An 18,055-nucleotide genomic window follows, 5' to 3' on the forward strand; every position below is an offset into this window, starting at 1 on the left:
GAAACCGGCTCGAGCCGGCCAGTCCAGTATGTAGCAAGACAATACACTCCAAGGGAAGACTCAACTCCAAAGGGGAGGCGGGCGGGTTGGTGAGAACAATCAGCCTGCTGTCCTCGGAGAATACCTTCTACAGGTATGTAGCATTCGCTTTCTCCGAGGACAAGCAGGCTGCTTGTTCTCACTGATGGGGTATCCCTAGCCCCCAGGCTCACTCAAAACAACAACCATGGTCAATTGGGCCTCGCAACGGCGAGGACATAACTGAGATTGACCTAAAAAATTTACCAACTAACTGAGAGTGTAGCCTGGAACAGAACAAACAGGGCCCTCGGGGGGTGGAGTTGGATCCTAAAGCCCAAACAGGTTCTGAAGAACTGACTGCCCGAACCGACTGTCGCGTCGGGTATCCTGCTGCAGGCAGTAATGAGATGTGAATGTGTGGACAGATGACCACGTCGCAGCTTTGCAAATTTCTTCAATGGAGGCTGACTTCAAGTGGGCTACCGACGCAGCCATGGCTCTAACATTATGAGCCGTGACATGACCCTCAAGAGCCAGCCCCGCCTGGGCGTAAGTGAAGGAAATGCAATCTGCTAGCCAATTGGAGATGGTGCGTTTCCCTACAGCCACTCCCCTCCTATTGGGGTCAAAAGAAACAAACAATTGGGCGGACTGTCTGTGGGGCTGTGTCCGCTCCAGATAGAAGGCCAATGCTCTCTTGCAGTCCAATGTGTGCAGCTGACGTTCAGCAGGGCAGGAATGAGGACGGGGAAAAAATGTTGGCAAGACAATTGACTGGTTCAGATGGAACTCCGACACGACCTTTGGCAGAAACTTAGGGTGAGTGCGGAGGACTACTCTGTTGTGATGAAATTTGGTGTAAGGAGCCTGGGCTACCAGGGCCTGAAGCTCACTGACTCTACGAGCCGAAGTAACTGCCACCAAGAAAATGACCTTCCAGGTCAAGTACTTCGGATGGCAGGAATTCAGTGGCTCGAAAGGAGGTTTCATCAGCTGGGTGAGAACGACATTGAGATCCCATGACACTGTAGGAGGCTTGACAGGGGGCTTTGACAAAAGCAAACCTCTCATGAAGCGAACAACTAAAGGCTGTCCTGAGATCGGCTTACCTTCCACTTGGTAATGGTATGCACTGATTGCACTAAGGTGAACCCTTACGGAGTTGGTCTTAAGACCAGACTCAGACAAGTGCAGAAGGTATTCAAGCAGGGTCTGTGTAGGACAAGAGCGAGGATCTAGGGCCTTGCTGTCACACCAGACGGCAAACCTCCTCCAATGAAAGAAGTAACTTCTCTTAGTGGAGTCTTTCCTGGAAGCAAGCAAGATGCGGGAGACACCCTCTGACAGACCCAAAGAGGCAAAGTCTACGCCCTCAACATCCAGGCCGTGAGAGCCAGAGACTGGAGGTTGGGATGCAGAAGAGCCCCTTCGTCCTGCGTGATGAGGGTCGGAAAACACTCCAATCTCCACGGTTCTTCGGAGGATAACTCCAGAAGAAGAGGGAACCAGATCTGACGCGGCCAAAAAGGAGCAATCAGAATCATGGTGCCTCGGTCTTGCTTGAGTTTCAACAAAGTCTTCCCCACCAGAGGGATGGGAGGATAAGCATACAGCAGGCCCTCCCCCCAATCCAGGAGGAAGGCATCCGATGCCAGTCTGCCGTGGGCCTGAAGCCTGGAACAGAACTGAGGGACTTTGTGGTTCACTCGAGATGCGAAGAGATCTACCAAGGGGGTGCCCCACACCTGGAAGATCTGTCGTACCACACGGGAATTGAGCGACCACTCGTGAGGTTGCATAATCCTGCTCAACCTGTCGGCCAGACTGTTGTTTACGCCTGCCAGATATGTGGCTTGGAGCACCATGCCGTGTCGGCGAGCCCAGAGCCACATGCTGACGGCTTCCTGACACAGGGGGCGAGATCCGGTGCCCCCCTGCTTGTTGACATAGTACATGGCAACCTGGTTGTCTGTCTGACCTGATACCACTGGGAGGCTAGGGTCCATTGAGCAGATCTCATATGAAGGCGGGCCATGGGAGTCACATGGACTGTGGAGGCCATGTGGCCCAGCAATCTCAACATCTGCCGAGCCGTGATCTGCTGGGACGCTCGCACCCGCGAGACGAGGGACAACAAGTTGTTGGCTCTCGTCTCTGGGAGATAGGCGCGAGCCGTCCGAGAATCCAGCAGAGCTCCTATGAATTCGAGTCTCTGCATTGGAAGAAGATGGGACTTTGGATAATTTATCACAAACCCCAGTAGCTCCAGTAGGCGAATAGTCATCTGCATGGACTGCAGGGCTCCTGCCTCGGATGTGTTCTTCACCAGCCAATCGTCGAGATATGGGAACACGTGCACCCCCAGCCTGCGAAGTGCCGCTGCTACCACAGCTAGGCACTTTGTGAACACCCTGGGCGCAGAGGCGAGCCCAAAGGGTAGCACACAGTACTGGAAGTGGCGTGTGCCCAACTGAAATCGCAGATACTGTCTGTGAGCTGGCAGTATCGGGATGTGAGTGTAGGCATCCTTCAAGTCCAGAGAGCATAGCCAATCGTTTTGCTGAATCATGGGGAGAAGGGTGCCCAGGGAAAGCATCCTGAACTTTTCTTTTACGAGATATTTGTTCAGGGCCCTTAGGTCTAGGATGGGACGCATCCCCCCTGTTTTCTTTTCCACAAGGAAGTACCTGGAATAGAATCCCAGCCCTTCTTGCCCGGATGGCACGGGCTCGACCGCATTGGCGCTGAGAAGGGCGGAGAGTTCCTCTGCAAGTACCTGCTTGTGCTGGAAGCTGTAAGACTGAGCTCCCGGTGGACAATTTGGAGGTTTTGATGCCAAATTGAGGGTGTAACCTTGCCGGACTAATTGCAGAACCCACTGATCGGAGGTTATGAGAGGCCACCTTTGGTGAAAAGCTTTCAACCTCCCCCCGACCGGCAGGTCGCCCGGCACTGACACTTGGATGTCGGCTATGCTCTGCTGGAGCCAGTCAAAAGCTCGCCCCTTGCTTTTGCTGGGGAGCCGCGGGGCCTTGCTGAGGCGCGCGCTGCTGACGAGAGCGAGCGCGCTGGGGCTTAGCCTGGGCCGCAGGCTGTCGGGAAGGAGGATTGTACCTACGCTTACCAGAAGCATAGGGAGCAGTCTTCCTTCCCCCGAAAAATCTTCTACCTGTAGAGGTAGAGGCTGAAGGCTGCCGGCGGGCGAATTTGTCGAATGCGGTGTCCCGCTGGTGGAGAGACTCTACCACCTGTTCGACTTTTTCACCAAAAATGTTGTCCGCACGGCAAGGCGAGTCCGCAATCCGCTGCTGGAGTCTATTCTCCAGGTCGGCGGCACGCAGCCATGAGAGCCTGCGCATCACCACACCTTGAGCAGCGGCCCTGGACGCAACATCAAAAGTGTCATAGACTCCTCTGGCCAGGAATTTTCTGCACGCCTTCAGCTGCCTGACCACCTCCTGAAAAGGCTTGGCTTGCTCAGGGGGAAGAGCATCAACCAAGCCCGCCAACTGCCGCACATTGTTCCACATGTGGATGCTCGTGTAGAGCTGGTAAGACTGGATCTTGGACATGAGCATAGAGGAATGGTAGGCCTTCCTCCCAAAGGAGTCTAAGGTTCTAGCGTCCTTGCCCGGGGGCGCCGAAGCATGTTCCCTAGAACTCTTAGCCTTCTTTAGGGCCAGATCCACAACTCCAGAGTCGTGAGGCAACTGGGTGCGCATCAGCTCTGGGTCCCCATGGATCCGGTACTGGGACTCGATCTTCTTGGGGATGTGGGGATTAGTTAAAGGTTTTGTCCAGTTCGCAAGCAATGTCTTCTTTAGGACATGGTGCAAGGGAACAGTGGACGCTTCCTTAGGTGGAGAAGGATAGTCCAGGAGCTCAAACATTTCAGCCCTGGGCTCGTCCTCCACAACCACCGGGAAGGGGATGGCCGTAGACATCTCCCGGACAAAGGAAGCAAAAGACAGACTCTCGGGAGGAGAAAGCTGTCTCTCAGGAGAGGGAGTGGGATCAGAGGGAAGACCCTCAGACTCCTCGTCAGAGAAATATCTGGGATCTTCCTCTTCCTCCCACGAGGCCTCACCCTCGGTGTCAGACACAAGTTCACGAACCTGTGTCTGCAACCTCGCCCTGCTCGACTCGGTGGAACCCCGTCCACGGTGGGGGCGTCGAGAGGTAGACTCCCTCGCCCGCATCGGCGAAGCTCCCTCCGCCGACGTAGTCGGGGAGCCTTCCTGGGAGGTGGCCGCGGTCGGTACCGCGGGGACCTCAACCTGGGCGATGGGCCAGCCGGCGCCACGCTCGACGGTACCGGAGGCGCAAGCACCGCCGGTACCGGAGGGGTAGAGCGCAACAGCTCTCCCAGAATCTCTGGGAGAACGGCCCGGAGGCTCTCGTTCAGAGTGGCTGCAGAAAAAGGCTGAGAGGTCGATGCAGGCGTCGACGTCAGAACCTGTTCCGGGCGAGGAGGCTGTTCCGGGCTGTCCAGAGTGGAGCGCATCGACACCTCTTGAACAGAGGGTGAGCGGTCCTCTCGGTGCCGATGCCTGCTGGGTGCCGAATCCCTCGGCGACCCAGAGCTCTCGGTGCCGACACGGGGAGGGGACCGGTGTCGATGCTTCTTCGACTTCTTCCGAAGCATGTCACCGGAGCTCCCCGGCACCGACGAGGAGGACGTAGAATCCATCCGTCGCTTCCTCGGGGCCGAGACCGAAGAGGGTCGATCCCGGGGGGGCTGTACCGCAGGAGCCCTCAGGGTAGGAGGAGACCCACCCGAAGGCTCACCGCCACCAGCAGGGGAATGGACAGCCCTCACCTGCACTCCTGACGATGCACCTCCGTCCGACGACATCAGCAGACGAAGTCTCGGTACCACCGACGTCGATGCAGTCGCCTGATGCCTCGGCGCCGATGCAGAGGTCCGATGCCTCGATGCAGTCGATGGAGCGGCGGCCAAGGAAGATGGTCCGGACGCTGACGACGTCGATGCACTCGATGCCTCCGGTGCCGATGTCGACGAAGAGCCCGAGAACAAAACGTTCCACTGGGCTAATCTCGCTACCTGAGTCCGCCTTTGTAACAGGGAACACAGACTGCAGTTCTGAGGGCGGTGCTGGGCCCCTAGACACTGAAGACACGCAGAGTGCCTATCAGTGAGCGAGATTACCCGGGCGCACTGGGTGCACTTCTTGAAGCCGCTGGAAGGCTTCGATGTCATGGGCGGAAAAATCACGCCGGCGAAATCAAAAGCCGAAATGGCGAAAATTGAAGCACCAAAATTCAAGGGGAGAAAAAATCTCGACCGAGGCCAAACTAGGCCTACCCCGACAACGAAAGAAAACTTACGGGGCAAAAGCTGAGAAATTACGGGAAGGGCAGAAAACCCGAAAGGGTCTTCCGGAGCACTTCCGGAGCGCTTCCCGAACTTTTTGTAACGAAAAAGAAGAAAAAACACGTCGAAAAGGACGCGCGAGGTCGACTCTCTGGGGCACGAACGGCGTAACACGACCGTACCGAGCGCGGACGAAAGAAGACTGGCCGGCTCGAGCCGGTTTCGGGCGGGAAGACGGCTGCGCATGCGCAGTGCGCATGGGCGCGCGAGGACTAGCAAAGGCCTTTGCTAGTAAACTTTCCGATGGAGGGGGCTGCCGAGGACGTCAACCCCATCAGTGAGAACAAGCAGCCTGCTTGTCCTCGGAGAATAGATTTTACCTGCTTTTGTTTGTGTCAGCTGGTTCAGTTAAACTAGAGTGAGTCATCGAGGCCCAGAATGCAGATCTGGACATTACCTATCATTACACAGTACATGAATCTGTACCTTTTTAACTCATTCACCAGAGCAACGTGCTCTTCTGCTGCCACTTTGCCATTAAGATTGGTTTTCAATTCATCATATTTGACACGCAAAGTTTCCAACTGCTTCTGATTTTCTGTTAGCTCTTCTTCTTGGCTCTGCTTCTTAGCTTCCAACAGCATTATCTGTTTGGTCAGTTTGGTAACTTAAAGGGAAATATTTAATACAATAGGATTGATTACTGAACCTGACAAAATGATAAATCAGCTAAACATGTTTGTTAGCTAGCATGTGTATTATTTCTCAAATCAAACCTATCATTTATTGCATTTTTTCACATGTAACCTTAGACATGAAAATAATTAAATGTTCATCACAAATAGAGACACCATCAATATTTTGTCACTGAAGTTGTGCAAAACTAACCAATCTGGGGATACTGCCCCCAAGAGAACCACAATACATTCTACGAAAGTAGTGAATTACTTACGTTACTAGAGTACGCAGATAGATATGCCTTACATGTGTGTGGAGGAAGGGGTAAGGGATGCATGTGGGTGGGTGGGGGAATGTGTTTCTTAGAAGCCACATCATGTTACTTCATCATAGGATCACTTCAACTACAAGACTTCTGCCAACATTTCCAGAACTACCGCAGAAACAACTGTTGAATCAATACAACAAATATCTAGGTATATCTACCAATCCAAAAGTAAACCGGGCACTGGACAACATCCAGATCGGTGCCCAGTTAACTTGGCACATAAAGCTAAGACAAATTGCCATTAACCGGCTAAGCTGACACTCTGTTGTACCTCCTAGCCAGTTAGTGGACATATTCCGTGGCAGTAATCGGTTTAGTGCCGCTGAATATCGAATGCCAGTTCACTCAGTGAGGTTTAACTAGGCAGAAGCCTCTCCTTTCAGTCCAAAGTGTGCAATGTGCTCTCACCTTTGTGGGCATGAGGTTTAGGAAAAAAAAAAAAAAAAGGTTGGAAGGACTGGTTATGCTAGAACTCCAACACATTCTTAGAAAGATAAGAACAGCTATACTGGGTCAGATCAATGGTCCATCTAGCCCAGTATCCTACTTCTAACAGTGGCCAATCCAGATCACAAGTACCTAGCAGAAACCCAAATAGTAGAAATATTCCATGCTACTGATTCTAGGGCAAGCAATGGCTTCCCCAATGACTATCACAAGAGCAGACTTTGGACTTTTCCTCCAGGAACTTGCCAAACCTTTTTTAAACCAATGTATGCTAATCTCTGTTACCATATCCTTTGGCAGCGAGTTCAGAGCTTAACTATTCGTTGAGTGAAAAAAATATTTCCTCCTATTTGTTTTAAATGTAATTCCATGTAAATTCATTGAGTGTCACTTAGTCTTTGTACTCACCGAAAGAGTAAAAAAGAGAGAGAAAAAAAAGATTCACTTTTACCCGTTCTATAGTCAGGATTTTGTAGACCTCTATAATAACCCCCCTCAGCTGTCTCTTTTCCAAACTGAACAGCCCTAACCTTTAGCTTTTCCTCATATGACAGGAGTTCCAACCCCTTTATTGTTTTGGTCGTTCTTTGAACCTTTTCTAATTCCACTTTATCTTTTTTGAGATACAGCAACCAGAATTGTAACTCAATACTCAAGGTGAGATCACACCATGGAGTGATACAAAGGCATAAAAATAATAATCTTGGTCTTATTTTCCATCCCTTTCCTAGTAATTCCTAGCATCTGGTTTACTTTTTGGCAGCCGTTGCATACTGGGCAGATGATTTAAGCATATTGTCTACAATGACACCTAGATCTTTTTCTTGGGTGTGGACTCCTAATGTGGACCCATGAATCAGGTAACTGATTTGGAATATTCTTCCCAATTTGCATTTCTCTATATTACATTTTCATCTGCCATTTAAGATACCCAGTCTTCCAGTTTGTTAAGGTCTTCCTGCAATTTTTCAAAGTCCGCATGTGTTTTAACAACTTTGAATGGGTTTGTATCATCTGCAAATTTAATCACCTCATTTGTTGTTCCAATTTCCAGATAATATATAAATACGTTACATAGCACCAGTCCCAGTAAAGTTCCCTGCAGCACTCCACTATTCACCCTCCTCCACTGAGAAAAACGGCCATTTAACCCTACCCTCTATTTTCTGTCCAATAAGCAACTCCTAATCCACAACTTAGTGAACAGTGGAGCCTAAAGCTCTCTAATCCTGCACTGAAGTAATTGCCACCAAAAACATGCCCTTCCAGGACAAGTACTTCAAATGGCTAATACCTACTTGCTCAAAAAGAACTTTCATCAGCTGGGTCAGTACAACAATGAGGTCCGAGGACACTGCGGGAGTCATGATGGGAGGATTTTGAATAAACACATCCTGCATAAAACAACTAAAGGTTGTACAGAGATGGGTTTATCTTCTGTCCTATGACAATAACCTCCAATGGCACTCAGGTATACCCCAACTGAGCTATCTTGAGACCTGTCTCTAACAAATGCAGAAGGTATTCTGGCAAGGGGCAACACCCATGAGACACTGTTAGGCAAGTTCATGGGATCCAGTGTTAGCCTCTGAACATCCAAGCTGTGAGGGCTAAGGATTCTATGTTGGGATGTATCACTGTGGCATGCTCTTGCATGATCAGCATTGAGAAACACTCCAGTCGCATAGGACTTCTAATAGATGTCCAGAAGAAGTGGGAACCATGCCTTTCTGAGCCAATAAGAGGCTATGAGAATCATGGTGCCTCAATCTTGTCTTAACTTCAGAATGGTCTTTGCTATGAGAAGTATCATAGGATATGTGTATAGAAGCCCCCCTTCCTCCACCAATGCAGAAAGAAGAAATCCAAGGCTAGTTTGCGTGTCTCCCTATCCTGGAGCACAACTGAGGCACTTTCTTGAATGGAGTAACAAAGATCAATGGGGTGCCCAAATCAAGAAAAATCCAGTGGACAACACTGTCATACATACAGTGTCTACTTGTAGAGTCGCAGGACTAAACTCAGTTTGTCTGTCAGGACATTGCCCTTGCCTGCCAGATATGCAGCTCAGAGACATTCCAAAAGAAATAAATGGTCCACTTTCACATTTTAACAGTTTCCTAATACAGGAGGTATGACCTCATGCCCCCTGCTTTTATGTAATACATGGCTATCTGGTTGCCCATTTGAACCAGGATAACCTTGATGGACAACTAATCTCTGAAAGCTTTTAAAGAGTTCCATTCTGTTCTTATCTCCAGGAAGTTTCTCTCACATCTTTTTTGAGCAGATCATATACCAAGGTAGTGAAGCCCATTGAAATGAGTTCCCCAGCCCAGTCTGGATGCAACAGTCATTACAGTTGCTTGAATAAGAGGCATTTGGAAAAGGATTCCTTTTGCCAGCTTGGATTGTTTGTCCACCAGGACAGTGAGTCCTATAGAAGATTAGTAACAGATAACATTATGGAGATTCCCTGTAGACTAAGTCCACTGGGTCCTTTATGTTTGCCTCAAAAGAAGGCATGCCATTGGAGTGATATTAACTGTTGAGGATCTATGCCCCAACAACCTCAACATTTGACCAGCTGACATTTTCCAACTCTCCTTAATTTCCTTTATAGTAGAAATCAAGGCAGGTATCCCTTGAAGCAGAAGAAAGCAATTGCTTAAGTCTAATAAGACTCCTATGAATTCCAATTGCTGAGTTTATATGTGACTTGGGATGATTTACGATTAACCCTAGCAACTCTAGCACCCAAAAAGTGAACTGGCTTTCTTCTCCTTCCTAAGTTGCATGCTTTATCAGCCAATCATATAAATAGGGAAACATGTGACCCCCCCAGTCTACATAGGTATGCTGTGACAACTGCTATACACTTAAGGAGCAATTCTGCAACTGGAAGCCTCCGTGCCTTGAGGATGAATAGTGGGAGCCTAATCTATAATGGAATCTAGGTGCCAAGACTCCATTATAGAATACTAGTGTAACCCAGTATCAACATGCTTAAAATATCACGCTCACAGTTACATCAGCCATAGACCTGGCATCACTGCAGGCATGTAACTGCTACATGGACACATAAAACTTACAGTATTCTGTAAGTTGTAAGTGGAAGCCCCACCCAAGTATACGCCCCCTTGCATTTTAACACAATCAGGCTCATTTTCAAAGCACTTAGCCTCCCAAAGTTCCATAGAAACCTATGGAACTTAGCCTCCCAAAGTGCTTTGAAAATATGCCTCTATATAAGTTAGGCACACCATTAGAGAATAGGACTGAGGTGCCCTGCTGGCATTTTGGCAGCTATGTATACACTTATGTAAATTAAGTGCTAGTACGATATGCATTTACACGCACCAAAAGGTGCATAAATACAGGTAACTAGTTTATTGAATTGCTATTTTTGTGAGCACTTGAGGCAATAATTATCTGTATGTTAGTGTAAGAGTCCTTTAGATACAAAGAACGTGGAGGGGCATTTTCGAAAGAAACGTCCAAGTTCCGATTTGGACGTCCTTGCAAAACAGCGAAAAACAGGGGCAGGTAAACCCGTATTTTCGAAACAAGATGGACGTCCATCTTTCGTTTCGAAAATGCTGTCAGGGATGTCCAAATCCTTAAATTTGGATGTCCCTAGACATGGACATTTCTTTCAGAAATTTTTGAAACCAAAGACATCCATGTCAAAAACGTCCTAATGCAAGCCATTTGGGTGTGGGAGGAGCCAGTATTTGTAGTGCACTGATCCCCCTGACATGCCAGGACACCTAGGGGGCACTGCAGTGGATGTCATAAAACACTCCGAGGAATATAGCTCCCTTACCTTGTGTGCTCAGCCCCCCAAAACCCACAACTGTACACCACAACCATAGCCCTTACGGGTGAAGGGGGGCACTTATATATTGGTACAGTAGGTTGGTGGTGGGTTTTGAAGAGCTGGCTGTTTCCTCCACAGGTAGAGGGGGGTATGGGCCTGGGTCTGCCTGCCTGAAATGCACTGCAGTACCCACTAAAACTGCTCCAGGGACCTGCATACTGCTGTCATGGACCCGAGTATGACATCTGAAGCTGGCATAGAGGTTGACACGACATATTTTTAAAGATGGTTTTTTTTTGGGTGGGAGGGGGTTAGTGACCACTGGGGGAGTAACAGGAGGTCATCCCTGATTCTCTCCGGTGGTCATCTGGTCATTTCGGGCACCTTTTTGTGCCTTATTCGTAACAAAAACAGGTCCAGGTGAAAGCGTCCAAGTGTTCATCAGAGACGTCCTTGTTTTTTTCAATTATGGGTCAAAGACAAGTGTTAGGCACGCCCAAGTCCCGCCTTTGCTACGCCTCTGACACGCCCCCTTGAACTTTGGACATCCTTGCGACGGACTGCAGTTGGAGACGTCCAAAATTGGGTTTCGATTATACTGATTTGGACGTCTCTGGGAGAAGGACGTCCATCTTCCGTTTTATGTTGAAAGATGTCCTTCTCTTTCGAAAATGAGCCTGATAGCCTCCTTTTTGAAGAAGTGCTAGCATTTATGGGGTTTTTTGTTTTTAGCTCAGGCCTTTTTTCCAAGGCAAGTTACATTCAGGTACATATTTAGAGGGAGTCTCAGAAAACCATCCTGAACATTTGTTTGGTGAGATATTTGTTCAAGGCCCTCTGGTTGACGATGGGGCAGAATCCTCCCATCTTTGTGATCAGAAAGTATTTGAATAAAAGCCCTGCTCTCTTTTCCATGGTGAAACAGGCTCGTTCACACTGACCTATAAGAGGGAAGAGAGTTCCTTTGGTAAACATTTCCTGATGCTGACACTTGATCTTGATGCTCTCACTGGGTAGCCTGGAAATTGATCCACTAATTGAAGACTGTATCCTATCTTCATGATTTTTAGAACCTACTTATCTGATGTTATAAGTGAACTCCAATATATCTGAACACTAAATAAATAAAGGTTGTAACAAAGTCTTGCATGGGTAATGGTAGCCAAATTGGTGGAAGCTTTACAATGGGAGAGCTATATCTAATATATTCCTTGAAGAAACCCATTAACATTGCTCAAAACGCTGATTTTGCCCCAATCTGATATAGTGACAAGCAGGGTCTATATGTTCCCATAAATTTGGATATTAACATATTGGATTGTTTTGAGAGCTACAATTTATCCTCACGGAAGGGATGTAATAGCACAGAGGACTTTGTTTAAAATAAGAGAAAATTATTTTGGGTGAATTTGTTTTTGTCACAAAAAAAGAAAGAAAATAGGGGCAATGATGAAATACAACCCCATGGTTCACAAATTATGTGAGAAACATACAATCTGAGATTGGTTTTGAGCCCTTCCTTTACACATACTTATATGTTATTATCCAAGTTATCAGGGATCAGTGAAGACAGATCGGTATCCATTTATATATTTTTTAAAATTTTGAACAAAAATGATTATACCCGAGTATGTAATTAAAATATTAGAAAAATAAGTGATTTAAGGCCCTGTTTACTAAGGTGTGCTAGCAGTTTTAGCACACCCTAAAAATTAGCTCATGCTAACGCTAGAGTCACCCATAGGAATATATGGGTGTCTCTAGCATTAGAGCAAGCTAAAGATGTTAGTGCGCCTACAGCATGACTTAGTAAACAGGGCCCTTAATGACAAAGAACTGTTACAACATTTATTTACATATAAATGATGCTATAAGGGGCCATCTGTTAGCAAAAAAGTTAGCCTACAGAAAAGACATTTGATATGAATACAAGGACTGATGCTATGTTCTTGTTGAGGTAGTCAAAACTCTGTTCCCAATTCTGGCTGCAATTATGTTTGGAACTTTTGGGCCAACTGTTATCTGGGATAAGAGTGAGAACCCTGTCTAGATTGGGTAGAGGATACCTACGCCTCTGAGAGCAATAGGATCTCTGTTGCTCTCTGCTCTGATACTTCCTAGAAGAGGAGGCCAGGTTGGAAGTGGGCCTAGAGAAGGTCTTAAGGATGTCACTATGGAGTTTGATAAGAGTAACAGCCTTCTGCACCTCATTTCCAAAGATATTCTCTCCATGGCATGGCACAACAGTTAGCTTTTCCTGTCTTAGGTCTAAGAGCTGCAGCCAGGCAAGTCTCTGGGTACCAGAAACCTTGCAAGAAGCTCTCAATGCTACATTGAAAATGTCATAACTCGCACAGACTATGTATTTTCTGCACTTCTTCTCTGGCTACTAGTGAGCACAGTTCTTAAGCCTTGTCTCTGAGAAGTATGTCTGCAAACTCTACAACATTGCGCACAATATTCTGCAAGTACATGCCCATGAAGAGCTGATAGGATGCAATGTGGGATAAAAGCACAGCATTCTGAAACAGTCTTCCCAAAAGACTCCAATGTCTGAGCATATCTCCTAGGGGGCACCAAGGAGGGAGTCTTGGAACTCTTAGCTCTTTGACAGCGTATTCAACCACCATAGGATGAGAAAGATGCCGCTTCTTGAATCCTAGAGCCACCTTATTAATAGGGAATATGGGGGGGGGGGGGGGTCTCCCATATTGTTGTATGTACATTCTTTATGGTTCTGTGAACAGGCAAGCTTCTTAGTGGAGAGGGGGACTATCAATTAATTGGAGGATACCTAATGCTTCTGACCTGGGCTTCTCCTCTTATCTGTAACTGAAATGGGACGTCGTGAGCCATCTACCATACAAAATCAATAAATGATTTCCTCTGGTGGGGATTTGTGCTTCTCATGTGGTGGGGAGGGATCTGAAGGACGACCAGAGGATCTCTCCTATAAGAACCTTCCTGGTTTCTCATCAGAATCCCAGGAACTGGGCACTTTCCAGGCCTCTGTGTCAGGGTGTCTATTTCTGGCACAGCACAGGTCTCTAATATTGGCTGGACCACATCTCCCCTTAACCTCCACAAAACTGAAAACAGCATCACATTGGGCAGAGAAGTGCTCCATCCACTCCTCAAACTTCTACTCCTTGAAGGATGCCATCAACACAGGCATGGGCATCAGAGTAGAAGTGGCCACATCCTTCTGAGTTACTTAGAGGCTATAAGAACCAGGGTCTCAGATTTGTGAAGGCTGTCTTATCCTCTCTGATGGCACGAAGGGTGAGCATTATAATAATATTTGAAATTCTTTGTCCTTTTCTTTCCCAAGTCCTCGGGGGATTACTTCGAAGAAATTGTTCACTTGTTTATTTGCATATCAGGCAGTTAGTTTATGGAACTCTCTTCCATTTAAACCTAAGGCATTTCCCTAGCTATGATATCTTTGAGATTCACTGTTATTCTATAAATATGTAATAAGTAAGTAATATACTGTAGCTATTTTAATGAAGATAGGTTCATGTAATGACCATTGATGATTGTGACACCAACGTTTTATGGCAATTTTAGATTATTCTTGTTACATCCTAGATTTATTCTGATCTAGTATCTTGGTTGTAATCCACCATGAACTATGTCATTGGTATTAGCGGGTTATAAACTAACTGTAATCCTTGCATTGAGGACACCAATGACATTGGGCAGTGATGAGACACCTCAGCCTCTGCTCAATATTCTGATTCATGCTCCATTGGCACAGAGAAAGAGGAGGTTGAATCCTTCCTCTTTCTCAGATATGAGAACTGGATGATAATTACTCCTACCCTGGACTACTGATGCTTGAAGTCGAAGGTGATCGAGACACTCTTGATGCTGATGCATCCCCAGCATTCAATGCAGTTTCTGAACCAATGGAGACAAATGTTTGTGATGCCAGTATAGATGGACCGGTCTTATCTCTGAAAAGCTTTTAAGTCTACTTTTCTATACCTGACATCTGTGAACAAGCAATACAAGAGGGGTCATGGCCAGGTCCCAGGCATTATAGGCACCAAGAACGGGGATCCACGATGGATATAGTCCTGTTGCACTGGGAGCACATTTTGAAGCTGCAGTGAAATTAAACAACTCAATGTTGACAAAAATTCCATGGTTGGGAGTTTGAAGCCTATAAGCACTCCTAGCTAATATGAAAAAAGAAATAAAACTTGAAAACTCAACAGAAAACTTAAAAATGGCTAAAAAATCTGATTAGCACCCCCTGAGCAACAGCGGCAGATGGGAACAGGCAGGCGTGAATGCTTAGCCTACCCAAAGGCTTCTAGAAAAGGTCACTGGTGAGGCACCTGTGTCGAAGATCTGGGCACCGGCATCGATGAAGCCTCAGAATGGGCCTTGTTGCTGTCTGGCAGTGGCACAAGTGCCCTTGATGCCAAAGCGGGAGCCCCCTGCAGCAACTGTGCCAGCTCTTCCTGGAGCATGCTGCGGAACCGCTCTTCGAAAGTGGACATCAACAAAGGCATGGGAGCCGGGGCAGAGGCAGTCTGAGTAGATGTTGGCACTGAACCGGTGGCAGGGACCACACCAACTCCTCTTCTAAGAAGGGGGAGCGTCTCAGTACTGGCACTTCTCAGGTATCAGAGGTACTGATGCCCTGGTGCTCCTGGCACCGTGCGTCGAGGAAGACCAATGGAAGGAGAGAAATGCTGATCACCATGTGTATGGGGGTGGGGTTTGAGAGGTAGGGAAGGAGAGAAATGCTGGACAGCATGGCTGGGGACTATAACATAGTAGGTAAAGGAAGGGGAAATGGTGGAGATGGAGCTGGAAGCTGTACTAGGCTTCATTGGCTATGTCACCATATAGGTGAGGATTTTACAGTCCTGCTTGTTCTTGGAGAAATAGAGACAAAATTACCTTAACCTTCAAGTTTGAAGAAGAGATTTCATGATTTGGAGTGGACAAGTCAAAATCCCAACTTAAACCTTACTGAAATGTTGTGGCAAAATTTGAAGCCAGCTATTTATGCAAGAAAGTTGTGAGGTTGAACAAGTGCTGTATGAAAGAACAGGCAAAATGACAGACTGATCAACAATTAAAGAAAACATTTAGTTACTACTGCTCAAGGATGTGCCACCAGTTACGACATGAAGGTTTACATTCATTTTTCACACAAGAACGCTTATTTAATCAACAAAAAGATTCAACATATCAAAATATATTTTGTCATATCAAAATATATCAAACTTTTGTCCAAATTATTTACTCAACGAATCTTTCTCATGTCAGGGTTTATATTGGGATCTAATCATCTTTTGCATGTAAAATGCGCTAAAATACAGACTGTATTAGGCAGTTCACAATTTTTTTTCAGCACTGCAGTTCAACAGTTTTGCATATTCAATAGTTATAAAAATATATAGTTAACTACACAACATGTAAGTTGTTTATTCTTTTTAGATTCTTGATATACCTGCCTTTCTATGGTACAACCAAAGCGGTTAGCATATTACATACAGGTACTTTAAGTATTCTCAGCACAAACTGGCAATCTCACCTTCCTGAATGTGCCGATTATGGCTGTCCTTTGCTTTAGCTTGCTGAACCTCAACTTGTTTCATCAATACTTGATTTTCTTCCAATACAAGCTTTGCTTGAGTTTGTAGATGTTCCCTTTAATGATAAAATTAAATGATCACAAAGTATTTAATAAAGCAGCTCTTTTCATATTATTTATTTTAACTTCTTACATACTGCTTGTGAACCTGAAAGCGATGTACATTCAGGTACAACAGGTATTTTTCATTCCCTGGAGTGCTTGCAATCTAGGTTTGTCCCAGAGGCTATGAAGGGTTAAGTGACTTGCCCAAGATCACAAGGAGCTGCAATGGGATTTGAAATGGGCTTCCTTGGTTCTCAGCCCAATACTAACCATTTGGCTACTCCTCCAGAACCACTAGTCAAATAAATAAAATAATTATTGTATATATACGCACATGAAGGTAATTTTATAATTGATTTCCATGTGTAAAGCATGGAAATCACATGATAAAGGGCTCTTATAAAAAACTGTGCAGCTAATACACGTGTACTTATACAGGCACCCCATGTAAGCATTCTTGGGAGTATAGTTGGGAAAGAGGAGGAACAGAGTCGCAGTGTATGCATGTTTTTAAATAAAATGTGTGTACATGCATAGAGGGTAATTCTGTAAGGAGACTCCTAGATTTAGGCACTATGAGAATGCCTATTTGAAGCCTATTCTGTTCTATAAAGAAAGCATACACTTAATTCACTTTCTAAAATACTTAAGTCGTCAACAACATGCCTATAGGTAAGGAACAAACACTTACACCAACCATAGAGCTGGTGTAAATATTAGATTGCAAAAGACCGTGTATAGATTATAAGAATGTATGATCTATGCACATAATTATGTGCCCTGCCCATGTTCTGCCCAAAATCTATCCATGTGAATGCTCACCCGCAAAGTGCACACTGTTGTATCTAGGTGCATACTTACAGAATATTGCTCAGCTAGAACTGCTCCATTTACATGCAGATGGGTTCCTATAGACATAAATGACCAGAATACCAGCATTTATATGTGTTCTTGCTGCCTAAAACTACGTGGCTCCTTACAGAATCAGCCTCAGAGTGCACACACATATTTACATTATTTTTGTAGAATATGCAAATTTGAGCAAAAGCATTAGTGCACTACTGGGGGTCATTGTAGGAATCTATTTTTGAAAGGAAGGTAGGCACCTGTTGCCTTTATAAAACAGATGCATTTGTGGACTTTATTTATTTATTTTTACATTTGTATCCCACATTTTCCCACCTCTTTGCAGGCTCAATGTGGCTTACATTATGCCGTAAAGGGTATGATACATACCTGTAGCAGTTGTTCTCCGAGGACAGAAGGCTGATTGTTCTCACGACTGGGTTGACGTCCGCGGCAGCCCCCACCAACCGGAAGAAGCTTCGCGGGACGGTCGGCACGCAGGCCACGCCCACCGCGCATGCGCGGCCGCCTTCCCGCCCGTGCGCGACCGCTCCCGCCAGTTGAATGACAAGCAATAAAATATGAAACACACAACTCCAAAGGGGAGGAGGGAGGGTAGGTGAGAACAATCAGCCTGCTGTCCTCGGAGAACAACTGCTACAGGTATGTATCATACCCTTTCTCCGAGGACAAGCAGGCTGCTTGTTCTCACGACTGGGGTATCCCTAGCTCTCAGGCTCACTCAAAACAATAACCCAGGTCAATTGAACCTCGCAACGGCGAGGGTACAACAGAAATTGACCTACGAAGAACAACTAACTGAGAGTGCAGCCTGACCAGAATAAATTCGGGTCCTGGAGGGTGGAGTTGGATTTACACCCCAAACAGATTCTGCAACACCGACTGCCCGAACCGACT

At 46.4% G+C, this 18,055-nt stretch overlaps 1 protein-coding gene across 1 annotated transcript in view; it reads right to left on the reverse strand.

Moving 5' to 3' along the window:
* Positions 1 to 18,055, reverse strand: part of CEP89 (centrosomal protein 89) — a 162,023-nt gene that overhangs the window by 54,199 nt on the left and 89,769 nt on the right. The window contains 2 exon segments of the mRNA XM_030204424.1: positions 5,843 to 6,023; positions 16,187 to 16,302. Coding sequence (XP_030060284.1) covers positions 5,843 to 6,023; positions 16,187 to 16,302 — 297 coding nt within the window.

Source organism: Microcaecilia unicolor, chromosome 5, assembly GCF_901765095.1.
Source record: "Microcaecilia unicolor chromosome 5, aMicUni1.1, whole genome shotgun sequence".
In the NCBI taxonomy this organism is placed as follows: Eukaryota; Metazoa; Chordata; class Amphibia; order Gymnophiona; family Siphonopidae; genus Microcaecilia; species Microcaecilia unicolor.